The sequence below is a fragment of the Schistocerca cancellata genome, chromosome 2, assembly GCF_023864275.1.
Source record: "Schistocerca cancellata isolate TAMUIC-IGC-003103 chromosome 2, iqSchCanc2.1, whole genome shotgun sequence".
NCBI classification, from domain to species: domain Eukaryota; kingdom Metazoa; phylum Arthropoda; class Insecta; order Orthoptera; family Acrididae; genus Schistocerca; species Schistocerca cancellata.
Window position 1 is genome coordinate 6,959,476 of NC_064627.1, and position 14,970 is coordinate 6,974,445.

General features: G+C 40.5%; 1 protein-coding gene across 2 annotated transcripts in view; it reads right to left on the reverse strand.

The window, feature by feature from the left end:
- Positions 1-14,970, reverse strand: part of LOC126161294 (filamin-A) — a 917,852-nt gene that overhangs the window by 407,840 nt on the left and 495,042 nt on the right. For both annotated transcript variants that reach the window (XM_049917033.1, XM_049917034.1), the window contains exon 16: positions 6,237-6,410. In XM_049917033.1, coding sequence (XP_049772990.1) covers positions 6,237-6,410 — 174 coding nt within the window. The remainder of the gene's footprint in view (positions 1-6,236; positions 6,411-14,970) is intronic.

Sequence of the window (14,970 nt, forward strand, 5' to 3'; positions counted from 1 at the left end):
TGCAGGAGTCATAACATGTGATCTAAGTGCATACTACACCACACCCAACAAGGGGAAGAGTCCAACTGAGTTACCCCACGGGCACTTATCACAGACAGCACTTTGCCTACTTCAGCCAGACAATGAGCAATTGTCAGTGTGTGAAAACATTTCTTTGAACTGCAGGACCTAGTTCTCGTCTGCAGCTTTGGACAATGAACTCGCTTGGTACCACTGTTGAGCTCTTGGGTGCAGCTAAGCCTACCTGTGGGGGAATTTAATGGTGCTACATTGACCATTTGAGCTGCTGTCAGTTGTTCATGTCTATCAAACAAATTTCACTGCCAGTTACAAGACTGGCTGCCAAACAGAGCTACGGCAATTCACAGTTCTAGGCAGCCATCCGTAGCACAATGGAATGGCCCACCGCCGCAATGTTTTCTGCCAGATTTTGCACCTCCCACTTTGCCCAGTAGCATGTGCATGGACTGCCTCCTCTGTCAGTGCTTGCCAATTGGTCACTAACTACCTACCTAACAAGGCGCAAAATCATCACTGATATTACAAGTGTCACTAATTAATGAGTTGTAGCTGGAACATCCTGAGGAATACCTCTCCAGAACTATAAATCTTGAAGTACTTAATAAGTAATATATTAACAAAAGTAATCAAGTTTTGGAAACACAATGTAATTGGATAGATAAAAAATTTATTCTCCGAGTGGTGGCAGAACAACACTCTTATAAAGATATTAAAATCTGTAAGGTTTTGGCAGAAGAGTTAAAGGGGAAAGAAGAGGGGTGAAGGATATTGGCTGGTGACATTTAGGAAATGGGGAGAGTTCAGAAAAGTTTCCCAGAACCCAGGTCTGGAGAGACTTACCAGATGAGATGTGAAGGAAAGACTGATTGCCAGGGGGCTTCCACCCTCTTCCTTACCCTTCATGCTTTCTGCCAGAAGAAGAAGACAATGGCTCTGAGAGCTTGCAGACTTCAATATCTTTAAATATGTGTGTTCTCGTATCACTGCTTGGTGAGTAGATTTTGGCATTTGTTACAAGTTACAGTATCCTTTCTTTAAATAATTATTCTTTTTGCTTATGTTTTTATGATCTTCATCTTGAAAAAAGATGAATTTTCTGTTTAATTTAACCCCTTACATGTTTGTATTCTTAAATAAATTCTTCCTCTTCTTCTTCTTTTTCTTTTGTCAATTCCATGCAATTGTAGATCACGTAAAACAATCACTAAGAGGAACTATTCTTTTGAATAAGGTTGTTCTTCCTATTTCCCCAGTGCTTTTAAGTTTTTTGCTTTGTTTTGAATTTTCCTCTGCTTTGAATGTATTCTTCAGTTGTGTTCATTTTGCCTAAGTCTTCTTGTGTGCCTTTGTTCCACTGATTTTTAATCTAGGGAAGTTCCTTTAGTTAAGGTGTTGTCTTCCAGTCTTTTCACGTGTCCAAAGAAACTGACCAACTTTCTTTGGTTTGTGACAGAGTTTGGGAATTTTTTGATAGAGTTCTTTCTTGCTTCTTAACTTGGGTAGATGCTATTTTCATGTATGATAGGTCCTACAACTTTTTGAATCATCCTCATTTTCTCTTCTTTTTTTTATATCTCTTACTGTTAAGTGTAGCAATGAATGAGCATTTGTGGTGTTACAGCTACTTCATAGTGTCTAATTTTCACATCAATGGAAACTGATTTGTCTTTGTAGATGTCCTTGGAAGATTCGTACACCATCTCCATCTTCTAGGATGTGGCATTATTGGCTTCTTTATTCAGTCTTTTGGTTTGAATGATTTCTCCAAGGTATTTAAATTTTTGAACTTGTTAATCTTCCTGAAATCTATTTACAGTGCTCTGGGGGCTCTGACAACATTCATCATTTACTCTTTTGGATGTCAAGATTAGTAGGTTTGCTTTCTCTGATACTCCTTCAGGGACCTTCATTTGGATGGTAGCTGAGTCTATATTTTGTCAAAAACTAAGAGGTTATTGACAAGGGCCAGGCAGTTGCTATTGATCATTTCATATTTCTTTCCTAGTTTTATTTACTGATTCACACCTTTTTTTTAAAGCACTTCCCCATTCTCCAAATTTTTTTTCAAAATTCAGTTACAGAATGCAGTAAGAGTCCATCCTCTTATTGGACTCCTGTTTTGATTTCAATTGATTCAGAAATTTTGACTTGGAATTTTTTTTTACAAATTGTTTAATCACGCTAAGTAATTTACTATCTACTCCAGATTAATGCAGTGTAGAGGATATGGTTGGAGGACAGCATTGTAAGCTTTTTTAAAATTCACAAAGGTGATGACACAGTTTTGCCTCACGATCATGTAGTGACCTACTGTTGAGTTGAGGTTGAAGACTTGTTCCACACATCACCTTTCTTTGTGAAAACTGCCTTTAGTTTCCCGCGCATGTTTATCAAGTTGCTTTTCCAGTCTTTTAACTATTGCACCAGAAAGAATTTTGTATGTTTCTGTAATTATTTCCACCTGTTTTACCTCTGTTTAGTAGATCAAATGGATTAGTGCACATTTACATTCATCTGGTATTTCTTCTGTATCCCAGATCAGATTGTCCTATACTCCAAAACCTTGTTTTGATTTAGGTCTTTCAAATTCTTCTTGCAGTAACATATCTTCCATCTCATCTTCATCTGCTTCCTCTTCCATTTTTCTAATTTTGCCAAGTTCATTCCCTGGTATTTCTTTGAGACTACAAGGTGAACAATTTACATTTTGCTTTGCAGGCAGTACGAAGGTCAACATTTCTTTTGGATCATTGCAACTGACCAGTTTTTCACAGTTGTCAGCCAGCAGTTCACAGTTCTTTGAGTTATTCAGTATTAGTTCTCCATTTTCTTTAGTGAAACATAATCTCAGGGGCTGATATACCTGTAGCTCTTTATTAAATGTTTTGTAAAAGCTTGTTGTGTTTTTCTTCTGGAAGAATTCTTCAATGGATTTTAATTGCTTCATGTCAAATGTTCTAGCATTTCCTTTATTCTGACTGTCACCGGCCGCGGTGGTCTAGCGATTCTGGCGCTGCAGTCTGGAACCGCGGGACTGCTACGGTCGCAGGTTCGAATCCTGCCTCGGGCATGGGTGTGTGTGATGTCCTTAGGTTAGTTAGGTTTAAGTAGTTCTAAGTTCTAGGGGACTTATGACCTAAGATGTTGAGTCCCATAGTGCTCCGAGCCATTTGAACCATTTGACTGTCCATTTTTCTTTGAAGTTTTGATAACTTTCTTGGGCTTTATTACTGTACCAATTTTTTGGTTGGTTGGTTGATTTGGGAGAGGAGACCAAACAGTGAGGTCTTTGGTCCCATCAGATTAGGGAAGGAGAGCGAAGAAACTCAGCTGTGCCCTTTCAAATGACCCATCCCAGCATTTGCCTAAAGCAATTTCGGGAAATCGTGGAAAACCTAAATCAAGATGTCTGGATGTGGGTTTGAACCATCGTCCTCCCGAACATGAGTCCAATGTGCTAACCCCTGAGCCACCTTGCTTGGTAACATTTTTTTGCATGACAGCATCCTACCATCTAGAGCTTCATTACAATCTGCATTCCATCATGTGTGTTTCAGAGAACTGCCATTTCCTAGACTAAAAGTGTAATACTTCTGGAAATGCAATTTTTCTGGAAATGTGCATCCAGTGTTAACTGTCAATTTTGTCTAATAGTTATGCATAAATAAGGGAGATTTTTGAAGTTTTCTTCTACCTATCTTCTGTACTTTTTCAGTTTTCAAGCAAGTGTTTGCTCAAGGTATAGATTGGATTTTTATTTTGAATAGCTAAGCTTTACTGTATGGGTAAATGATGATGGCATCCTCTAGGGTAAAATATTCTGGAGGTAAAATAGTCCCCCATTCGGATCTCCGGGCGGGGACTACTCAGGAGGATGTCGTTATCAGGAGAAAGAAAACTGGCATTCTACGGATCGGAGCGTGGAATGTCAGATCCCTTAATCGAGCAGGTAGGTTAGAAAATTTAAAAAGGTAAATGGATAGGTTAAAGTTAGATATAGTAGGAATTACTGAAGTTCGGTGGCAGGAGGAACAAGACTTTTGTTCAGGCGAATACAGGGCTAAAAATACCAAATTCAAATAGGGGTAATGCAGGAGTCGGTTTAATAATGAATAATAAAAATAGGAGTGTGGGTAAGCTACCACAAACAGCATAGTGAATGCCTTATTGTGGCCAAGATAGACACGAAGCCCATGCCTACTACAGTAGTACAAGTTTATATGCCAACTAGCTCTGCAGATGCTCGACTGACATCTCTGCCCAAACTCTTTGCCTTTACAAATGTCTGCTTGTGTCTGTATATGTGTGTGTGTGTGTGTGTGCGTGTGTGCGTGCGTGTGCGAGTGTATACCTGTCCTTTTTTCCCCCTAAGGTAAGTCTTTCCGCTCCCAGGATTGGAATGACTCCTTGCCCTCTCCATTAAAACCCACATCCTTTCATCTTTCCCTCTTTCCTGATGAAGCAACCATTGGTTGCAAAGCTTGAATTTTGTGTGTGTGTTTGTGTTTGTCTGGGTGTCTATCAACATGCCAGCACTTTCGTTTGGCAAGTTACATCATCTTTGTTTTTAGATATATTTTTCCCACGTGGAATGTTTCCTTCTATTATATTCATATCATTAATATTCGCTAACTTTGACAAATAAAAATAAATGTAAATGTAGGAGGATTCTCTTGATTAGAGGTTCTTTCTTTGAAACAGTAAAAGTAATCAGTTTTCCCAATATCAGATCATATTAATGTAAAGTGACTTCAGTAAATTTTTTCCACCCCCACTTAATGGAAATTGCGAAAATCTCCTCAGCATTGTAATTTCACTAAAGTAAAACAAATAATTAACAAAACTCAACTGCAATAATAAGTGCAGCTGTACAGCTATATATCTGGAATTTTCTGTGTTGGGGATGTCTTTTAATATAAAAAACATCAAGTTGGGCAAACTATCTGTGAGAAGTAACACAACTTAGTCACTGACCATTTTCCAGTTGTGAAGCAGGCAGAATAATACTAACTCCAACTTTTCATAACATACAAAAAACAATACATAAAAAAGAACCACCACAGGACACTTGAATGCTGAGGTATTTTTAAAGTAAATGAAAGGAAACAATGTAATTCAGGTCGTGTAGGGTTATTGCACACAGAATTTTCTCCAACAATGATCCAGAATGCTCAGAAAACGGAGAGTATAGTATGGTTTCAATGATATGGAACGGCATGATAACGTTGTTATAATTGTTTTTATGACCAGTAAAGTAGAGAAAATAGAAACAAATTGGAAAAAATTCAGAGTTGATGGTTCAGCCAAGTGGTCTTCTGCACTGCAGTCCATAATGCAACCTCTAAACCACTGAAATGAATGAAAGAGGGTTATGTGGTTAGCGTATTTCAAAATACTTGCTTATGTTATATTTATCAATGCACACGGAATAGTCATAGCAGTTTAAAGTAGTGTCTGGTAGTTACCAATTTAATACGAATTGCACAGTTACCGCTACTCGAGCCAAAAGAGGACATGTACAAGTGATGAATCATTATTGACTGCTGTCAAAATTCCCATTCTTAACTGTTCACTGCAAATATTTCCAATGTTCCTTTTCTTACTCTGCTGCTAAGTGTCTATAAAACACCTCTGAACTAATCTCATAAATTACGAAGTCATCTGCTAAGAGCTGTTATGAAACTGATCATTAAGTACACATGGTAGCCAGTAATTTCCTTATCCTAAACTTCCAGTTTGAAAGAAAGTATATGAGAATCAGCAGCATGGGAATTATGTACCCACATATTTTCTTGTCATTCCTTATGTTACTAACAATATTTTTATTACTTAAATTAATATGCGCTAAAAACAAAAGAGATGAATCATAGTGCTACTAACAATTAGAGCTGAACCTAACTTTGAACCATGAATTTTCACCAGTCAAAGATGATCTGACTTCATGGCAATATAATCTAGGATTAATGATTATACAATGCAGATTTCCAGGTTAAGATTGATCTGAGGTTATTTTGTGCCTTAGCCTAAGCTTAAATACTTTATACAGTTGGCTTTTACACACACACACACACACACACACACACACACACACACACACACACCAAGAGAGAGAGAGAGAGAGAGAGAGAGAGAGAGAGAGAGAGATCATATTTAAATTAATTATTGTGGTAAACAAACCACAGTCCTTTATAGTATACTTTCACACATGCACATACCACCAGCTAGAAGATCTGACGTGCGCTGACTGTTGATAACAGTATTGTTGTATGTTTCAGCACTAAATGGTGAAGCGACTCTAAAACGGCTGTGGGCTGCATCAGGTTCATCAACAGAACTGGAAACTGGATGGTGAATGGAAGTAGTGTGGTTACCTTCATGTTGGAGGAAATCTGGAAGCAAACAAAATGAGCATAGTATTTTAATTTTCAGACAGATGCATAATAGAAAGTGTATACATTTTGTGCAGCTTGTTGAACATGATGGTTCAGGATTTCAACAACTGCAGTAATTAATTGTAAACAAACCACAGCATCAGTTGCAATTTTACTTTTTAACACTACAGCCAATGAAGCCATTCTCAAGTGGTTATATGAATAAGTACACAAAACAATGTCAAAAAACAAGGTACATATGGAATAAATTATATGAAAAGATAAAGTAATAACAAACTTCATCAAAGCAGGGCAGTGTAGTAAAATAAATATCGTCGAATAACAACTCATCCAAAATTTAATAAGGTAATGGATGTAACACACAAATGCTAGATCCTGGAATTGTAGATGTACGCAGATGCAGATTGGTAAGCAGATGGAGCAGTGCTAAAATAGGGGAAGAGAACATCACATAGAGACTCTGTAGAGGCCAGGAAAAATGGACTGGAGGAAGGAAATATTAATGGCATAAGTACAATGCTTTAAAAATAAAACAAAATACAATATTACATGCCATTTAAAAGATTTGCATAGAGACATGAGAAAACATCATAAAAAGAAGTAATACAAAAACATATAGGCCACGGATGATGCTAAGAGAATGTCAACAAAAGAAATGTTGAGGCCGGAAAGTCAGCAATGGCAAAGAAGTGGAATAAGCAAATGCACCTCTGTACACAAACAAGATATTTACATAATATGAAGCCTAAGGTACTGAGTTGGCCTGTTGTTTACGTAAGTGACGCACACAGACTGTATGATGATAAGTAACAGCGCTTAGTTCTTTTACATTGCAACATACTGAATACAATTTCAAGAGTGTCAAGAAAAGCAATATATTTTTAAAGTTTTTCTGTCTCTTAAGCATTTTGTTCTTATTGTGGTGCGCATGGTTATAAATTTTCATTTTTTCCAGTACATCCACTTCGGTCCTCTTCTCCATTCTGCTCAAAAGTGTAAAATTATTGTTAATATGAGTAACACAGTATCCCTTTGTGATTTGGTGGTAAGCAAAGGAGCATTTACCTTGTGCATCTTTTCTTCCTGTTTTTGCATGTTCCAAGTATCTGATTTAGAAGTTTCTGCCTGTTTGGCCAACATAAAATGCTTCACATTCACTACAGTACATTTTATATATACCTGCAATCGCAAACTTTTTGTTGTCAGTTCTAATATGTACAAGTAACTGATCTAGTATTATAGCAGTTTTGAAAGCAATTCTAACATTAAACCTGTGGAACGATCCACTAAGATTATACGAAACATTACCCTAGAAGGGAAATGAGACAAATTTAAAGTTTTGGCATGAACATCATTATATTTCTTGGCTATATTCTGAAAAACTTGTAAGTTCATATGTTTAATGTATCCTCTTCTCCAATTTTGGATAGGTCATTATAAGCATTACATATTTCATTACGCAGTATGCCTTTGGGTATGTCTACTGTTAGTTTCCCTTTTAATAGCTCTTACTCCATTTGTACCTATGTTATGTGTCTTTATCCAGACAACCACTTAAAATGGCCTCGGTGGTTGAAACTGGTCACAGTGTCAGAACATAAAACTGTAACAGCCACTTTAATTTGTTTCCAAATATATGTGTCTTCAGTAATAAAAGCAAGAAAGGATTCAAGTTTGATACATAAGCATGCCAGCTGGGTGGCTAGCTGAACATAACGAGTCTGTACACTCCGTCAAATAGTTGTGATGAAGTTAGAATCGGTAGCACAGGAACCCACTCCCAGCTGCTTTGTCAAATGTCCCAGAATACTGACCTCCTGTCATTTATTACAGGCTTTCTATCAAACAATGGAAAATCAAGGATGGAATAATGACAACAATGTAAAATCGAACAGTGGAAAATCCAGGATGGGATAGTGACAGTATTATGAAAAGGATAGATTGCTACTCGCCGTATAGCAGAAATGTTGAGTCGCAGACAGGCACAATAAGAAGACTGCTAAACAAATGAGCTTTCAACGAAAGCTATCAGCCAAAAAGAAGTTCTTCTTCCAACATAAATGCACCTATTCGTGCAAACACAACTTGTACACTCATGACCACTGTTCCTGGCTGCCAATACCATACTGTGAGCAACAGAACACGGTGGAAGAAGCAGTCTGAGTAGTGGGGGTAAGGAGGAGGTTGGGACAGGATAACATGGTGGACTGGGGATGGTAAAGTGCTGCCTTGGGGGGAGGGGGGGGGGGGGGGGCTGCCTTACATGACAGGCACATAGTGTGGCGATAGGAGCAACCTGTTTTATCTACATTACTGAGGCGTTTCCATTGATACATTCTATCTTTGTATATACAAAACAGGATTTATGTATGTGGTTAATCATTCAAATAATGGTACACATACCACCTGCTACATCAGAATGAGCACTTTGGAGGTTAGAACCTCCTAACTCCAATAGGAGCACAGGTACTAAAAATAAAGTGTTTTGCATCCCTGACATGTAGGCTGCCCTGCATATTGTGTGGGTAGTATTGGCATGCCTTGCAGGTGGTATATGTGCAGATGAGCACTGCTGGGCAGGGAGAGAGGAGGGCATGAAATGGATAGGAGAAACAGGATGTGGATGAGACAGATGGATAGAGGTGGGAGGATGAGGTGGACAGAGAGAAGGGGAAAGGTAGAGGCAGAAATGGAGAGGGAAAGGAGGAGACATACGCAATATATATGTCAAACTCTTATGCAAGTTAAGCCATGAGGAAGAAGTTACACATGCACAACTCACAACTCAAACACTCATGGGCACTGTCATCTACAGACACAAAGGTCCTACTGCAGTGAGCAGCAGTCTCAGCTGGAATGAGTGTGGGGACATAGCAGGGGAGGGATAGCAGGGTACGGATGGGGGCATATGCACTGATGGGCCAGGGACAGCATGGTGGACTGTTTGGCGCAGCATCAGAAGCCTGTGCTGAGGGGAGGGTGAAGGGGTGGAGGGGACTGGACAGAAGCAGAGAAAGAGAAAAGACTATGTGGGTGCACTGGAGGAGGAGAGGGTTCTATCAGTGTGCAGGGGGAAGGGGGCTTTTATCATGCAAACAGGGAGATACAAACCAATAAAAGGTAGCGCTACAGAAAGAAATTAGTCATCAATTTACAACCACTCACTGTAAAATTTCCTTGAGACATTAAGAATTAACATAGTCACACCTGTCTAATATATAATAAAAAGTGAGCACATCCATTGGCAGCAAGCAAAATCTGTGATATGAAATGTGTAACAATCTTACAGCATTGATAAGTGTGGTTGTTTCAGTACATAATACCCTCTTTCAAATACTACCTTATGCAACATTCCTAACTATGTTCTGACACTGGATTAAAGATGAATCTACATCCTTGTTAATAATATACACTCTGAAAAACCAGCTTTACTGTGAATATATCAATGTAAACTCCATTTGTATTATTCCTGTGTGTATACAGCATACTTGCAACAATAGACAGTTCTGTTGGCAGGATGAGACCCGAGTTTCTCCTGGTGTATACAATTTTCAAACAACTTACAGGAATTCAGCCAGGTAGTATTAACAGCGACTGCCGATATTTTGGGCGGGAGCACACCCCATCATTTTCAAGGCAAACTGCAACGGACCAGTGATGTACAGGCAAATTTAAATCCTCAGTTCTCGGACTAATGTAGGAAAGATAACACACACACACACACACACACACACACACACACACACTGAAAACTAGTGCAACCAAAGATGACCAAAGTCAGAGATATTGATAGACTATGGACTAGCAGGTGAGGTAACATTGACTATGACCCTCTGTTTTTTGACAAGGGAGAGAGCAGGATTCCGAAAACAGTTTAAACAAAAACCTCCGTCCCTGTTTACCAGGTTGCTCACAAATTTAATCTCAACTGCCTCCTTAATAACACTGTTCCAATAGCTGGACTTGCATTCCAATATCTCGGTGCTGTTGTATAACATAGCATGACCAGTATCCACGCAATGTTCAGCAATAGGAGATCTATTTGGCTGCTACAATTGTGTGTGCCTTTTATGCTCAGTACATTGGTCCTCCATGGTTCTGATAGTTTCACCAATATACCATGCCACAGCTACAAGGAATACGATATATACCCACCTTACGCAAACCGAGATCATCCTTAACGGAACCCAAAAGCACTCTAATTTTAGATGGAGGTCAGAAAACACATTTCACATCATACTTCCATAAAATATGACTGATCTTGTTGGAAGTGCTTCCTATATAAGGCAAAAAGGCAGTAGACTTAGGTGTCAACTCAGTACTATCATCAATCACTCGATGCACAGTTGATCAATAGCGCAAAACATTTGTAATCTGTCTTTCACTATAACCATTTTGAAATGTAGCTTCAAGATGGGACAGCTCAGCTGGCAAAGTCCCAATGATCCATCATCCTTCCTCCTAACCAAAATGAGCAATTAGCAAGCAACCTTGTAAACAGGGATGGAGGTTTTTGTTTAAACTCTGTTTGGAATCCTGCTCTCTCGCTTGTCAAAAAACAGAGGGACATAGTCAATGTTACTTCACCTGCTAGTTCGTAGTCTATCAATATCTCTGACTTTGGTCATCTTTGGTGGCACTAGTGTTCAGTGTGTGTGTGTGTGTGTGTGTGTGTGTGTGTGTGTGTGTGTGTGTGTGTGTGTGTGTGTTATCTTTCGTGCATTAATCCGAGAACTGAGGTTTTAAATTTGCCTGCACATCGCTTGTCCATTGCAGTTTGCCTTGAAATTGGTGGGGTGTGCTCTTGCAGAAATATCAGCAATTGCTGTAAATACTACCTGGGCACCATTTTGTGTTTAAGGGATCTCTGGCATAAAATGATTAAAAGAGGGGCTAACTCAGCCACAAAACTGTACAGAATCTGACAGGGATTGCTTCAGACCATGGAGGTTTGTTCAGTTTTAATGTTTTTAGCTTCTTCTGGGCATTTCTGGCATTGATATGTATAACACTAATTACTGCAGTGGTACAAAGATTAAATTTGGCTGATACTCCTGTCTTTCCTTTGTAAAGGTACATTCAAAAACAAGCTTACGGATATTTGCTTTTGCTTTGTTACCCTCACTTTCAGTTCCAGTCTCATTTGTTTGTGTTTTGACATAAAATATGCTGCCACTAACAGCTTTAACTTACTACCAGAACTCGTTTATGTTTTGTGAGAGGTTTTTCAATATATTCTGCTACAATAGTCGTCAAAGGTGGAAGGCAACAGACATAGCTCTCCTTTCATTCACCATCTCTCTATGTATAGGTCAATACTTACAGAGCTACTATGCAATAGTCTCTCTTTCTTTACAAGTTTCCTTATGTTAACTACACCAAGGAGCCTACTGCCCATCATGAACTGTTGTGCTATGTAGATATCTGTGAAATGCCTCACTATTTCTATGGGCTCCTGTCTAGAGCACACTGCCTCTTTATCTATTGCTGAAGATATAAATGCTATACCAAGAACAAACACAGTTTATGGAATATAGTACTTTATAAAGCAACATGTAAGATACAATGAAGTGCAGGAAATAACACTGAAAAATCACTGGTGCCATGAAAAAAAGCACTTGCCTCACAAGGCACTGAGATTACAAGTCACAGAAAACACTAATGATGGCACCGATGTGCATTTTATCGAAGGATGGCAGTGGCTGCTGCAGCACACGGCACGGCAGGCAGGCACTCGCAAGTAGGGACGGAAGTGATGAAGGGGTGGGATGGCGCGCCGTCCTCCTCTCACAACAGGCCGTAGGGCAGGACAGCGAACAGTGCCTCCACAACTACATCCTTGTTGAGGTCAGCAGTCAGCAACAGAGACTTCAGGACCCAGCAACAGAGGTGAAGTCAGGCGCAGTTGAGGCTGCACTGGTGATGGCAGTTGAGGAGTGGGGGTGGAGGCAGGAACCCCAGACAGCAGTCTGGCAGGCTGCAACCCGTGCTGCAGTGTGACAACGGTTGTGGGGGAGGCGGGGGACCCTACGGAACAGACACTGCTGTGCGAAGCTGCATCTGGTCAAAGTGACAGGACATCCCCTCGTCAGAAGTGTGGAAGAGGCACAGGAGCGGGCCACAGCAATGCTCAATGACGGCAGGAACCCAGTTCGGCCGGTGGCCAAAACCATGAGCCCGGACAGGCACACCTGGACAAAACCGTTGCAAAGAAGCAGACACCTGCATATGCGGCATGGGATGCAGCAAGTAGAAGATGTTCTGTGGACGGTGTCCGTATGGCATCTCTGCTGGGCTCTTGTCCCCCACTGCATTGAAATGGCATGAACTCAAAAAGGGTCTAAAGCAGCATCAGAGAACCTGACAGTTACATACTTTAGCATCTGAGTTTTAAATTTCTGAACTGTGCATTCAGCCTCACCATTAGATTGAGGATTAAAAAGGGTCCAAATTCAAGAAACAGACTGGGGGCTATTATCAGCAACCACGGTAAATGGAAGCACCTCAATTGCAAAAATTGTAGACAGGGCCGAAATAGATGCTAATGTGGATGGACGATGAAGGGAAACTTGTAATGGGTGTCCACTACAATGAGCAATACTGATTTAGGAAAATCCCAGCAAAATTGACATGTAGGCACTCCCGTGAGCACTGTGGCATCGGCCAGGGAAAAAAGATGGCTGTGGGCCACCTGCTGCTGAACACAGTGAGCACAATTGGCAATAATCCACATAATGTCCCCATATATGCGCAGTTGATACACTTGCCGGTGCACCGAAGCTTTGGTGTGAAAAGTCCCCCAATGACTGACACGGAGAAGCCGCAGTACATTATGGCATAAGGAAGTGGAATCACAACCTGGGGAACAAGATCCTCTGTAGCTAACAAAAGAACCTCATCAAAGACAGAAAGACAGTGCTGGAGGGAGAAGTGATTACACAAGGGATCTGAGGCACGGTCCAGGGGTTTTTCTGGCCAATTATGCTGCCCAAAAGACAGGACCCAATTAAGCACCAGACTCGTGGCAACAGCTGATGCCATCGTGACACTAGTGATGGGGAAACAGTCGACTATATTCTGGTTCTTAATTTCTAAGTAGAAAGAAAGCAATTCATCCCATCATCCCAACTGAATGCCAGTCCTGGCCCAATTGAAAGGTGAGATAAAGCATCAGAGCTGGCACGTTGTGCTATCGGACGGTAATGGATCTGATAACGAGAACAGGAGAGGAAGAGAGCCCACCCCTGCAAGTGATGCACTGCCTTGTTCAGCATGGAAGCCAAAGGGTTAAAATGAGCAACCGACAGCTTGTCATCCATGATCAATGGAACTTAGAACCATAAAAGAAGACATGAACTTCCTTGAGGAAAAACACAATTACTTAAGCCTTGTTTTCAATATGAGAATACCACTGATGAGTGGTAGTTAAAGTCTTGTAAGCATACGCTATGGATTGTTCAGACCAATTCATATTTGGGTACCGACACTACATGAAGACCATGCTGAGAAGCGTCTATAGTCAACACGAGATGATGACACAGCCGAAAAGTGGGCATCAACACTGCATGAAGACCATGCTGAGAGACATCTTTAGTCAATACGAGATGCTGCCACAGCTGAAAAGTGGCCAGGCATGGGGCAGATTGAAGCTTAGATTTAAGCAAACAAATGATCTGTCAAAAGCTGGAGACCAGAATAAGGGCACATTTTTACGCAAAAGCTTGTGCAGGGGATGACAGTGGACATGTCAGATAAAAACTTATGGTAGTATGCAACTTTATCTAAAAAAGCCTGTAGTTCCTTAATGGAGGTCGGCTGTGGCAAAGCTGAAATTGCATCAATATGGTGACACAATGGCTTGACCCTTGTGTGCGAAACGTCAAAGCCTACATAGTCAATTGAGGGCTTAAAAAACTGAGATTTGGCAAGATTCCACTCAAGACTGGCAGACAGTGGAAGCTGGGCACAGAGGCTGTCTGCTGTTCTAAAATGATTACGAAAGACTGTGTGTGCGTTAGTGATGCCAAAAGGCAAGTATTGATACCGGTATAGGCTGAAAGGTGTACTGGCAACAGGATGGCACCTAGTGGCCTCATCCGAGGGGAGTTGGAGGTACAGTTCTGACAAATCAGTCTTGAAAAATTACTAACTGCCTGATAATTTTGCAAGAAACCAATCAGGACAAGGCAAAGGGTCCGTACCTATCACGGACTGTGCATTAATCGTTACACCGAAGTCGCCGCAGAGGCGAAACTTACCTGTCGTCTTCTTAAAGGTGACCAGTGGTGTAGCCCATTAACTGGAAGAAATAGGCTGAATGACATCAAGTGATGTCAAATGGTTTAATTCAGCCTCGACAGAGTCACGTGACATGACAGGCGCCTGCCACGAATTTCTGATACAGAACTTGATCTGACACTAATGGTACCTCATTAGCAATGGAGAAACCAAAAGGGTTACATGCATATAGCACACACTGGTCTGTGGTATGGGGATGATCCACAACAAGAAAGGTGAGAGAGTGAACAACAGATTTGTAAGAGACAGGAGCAGAGAG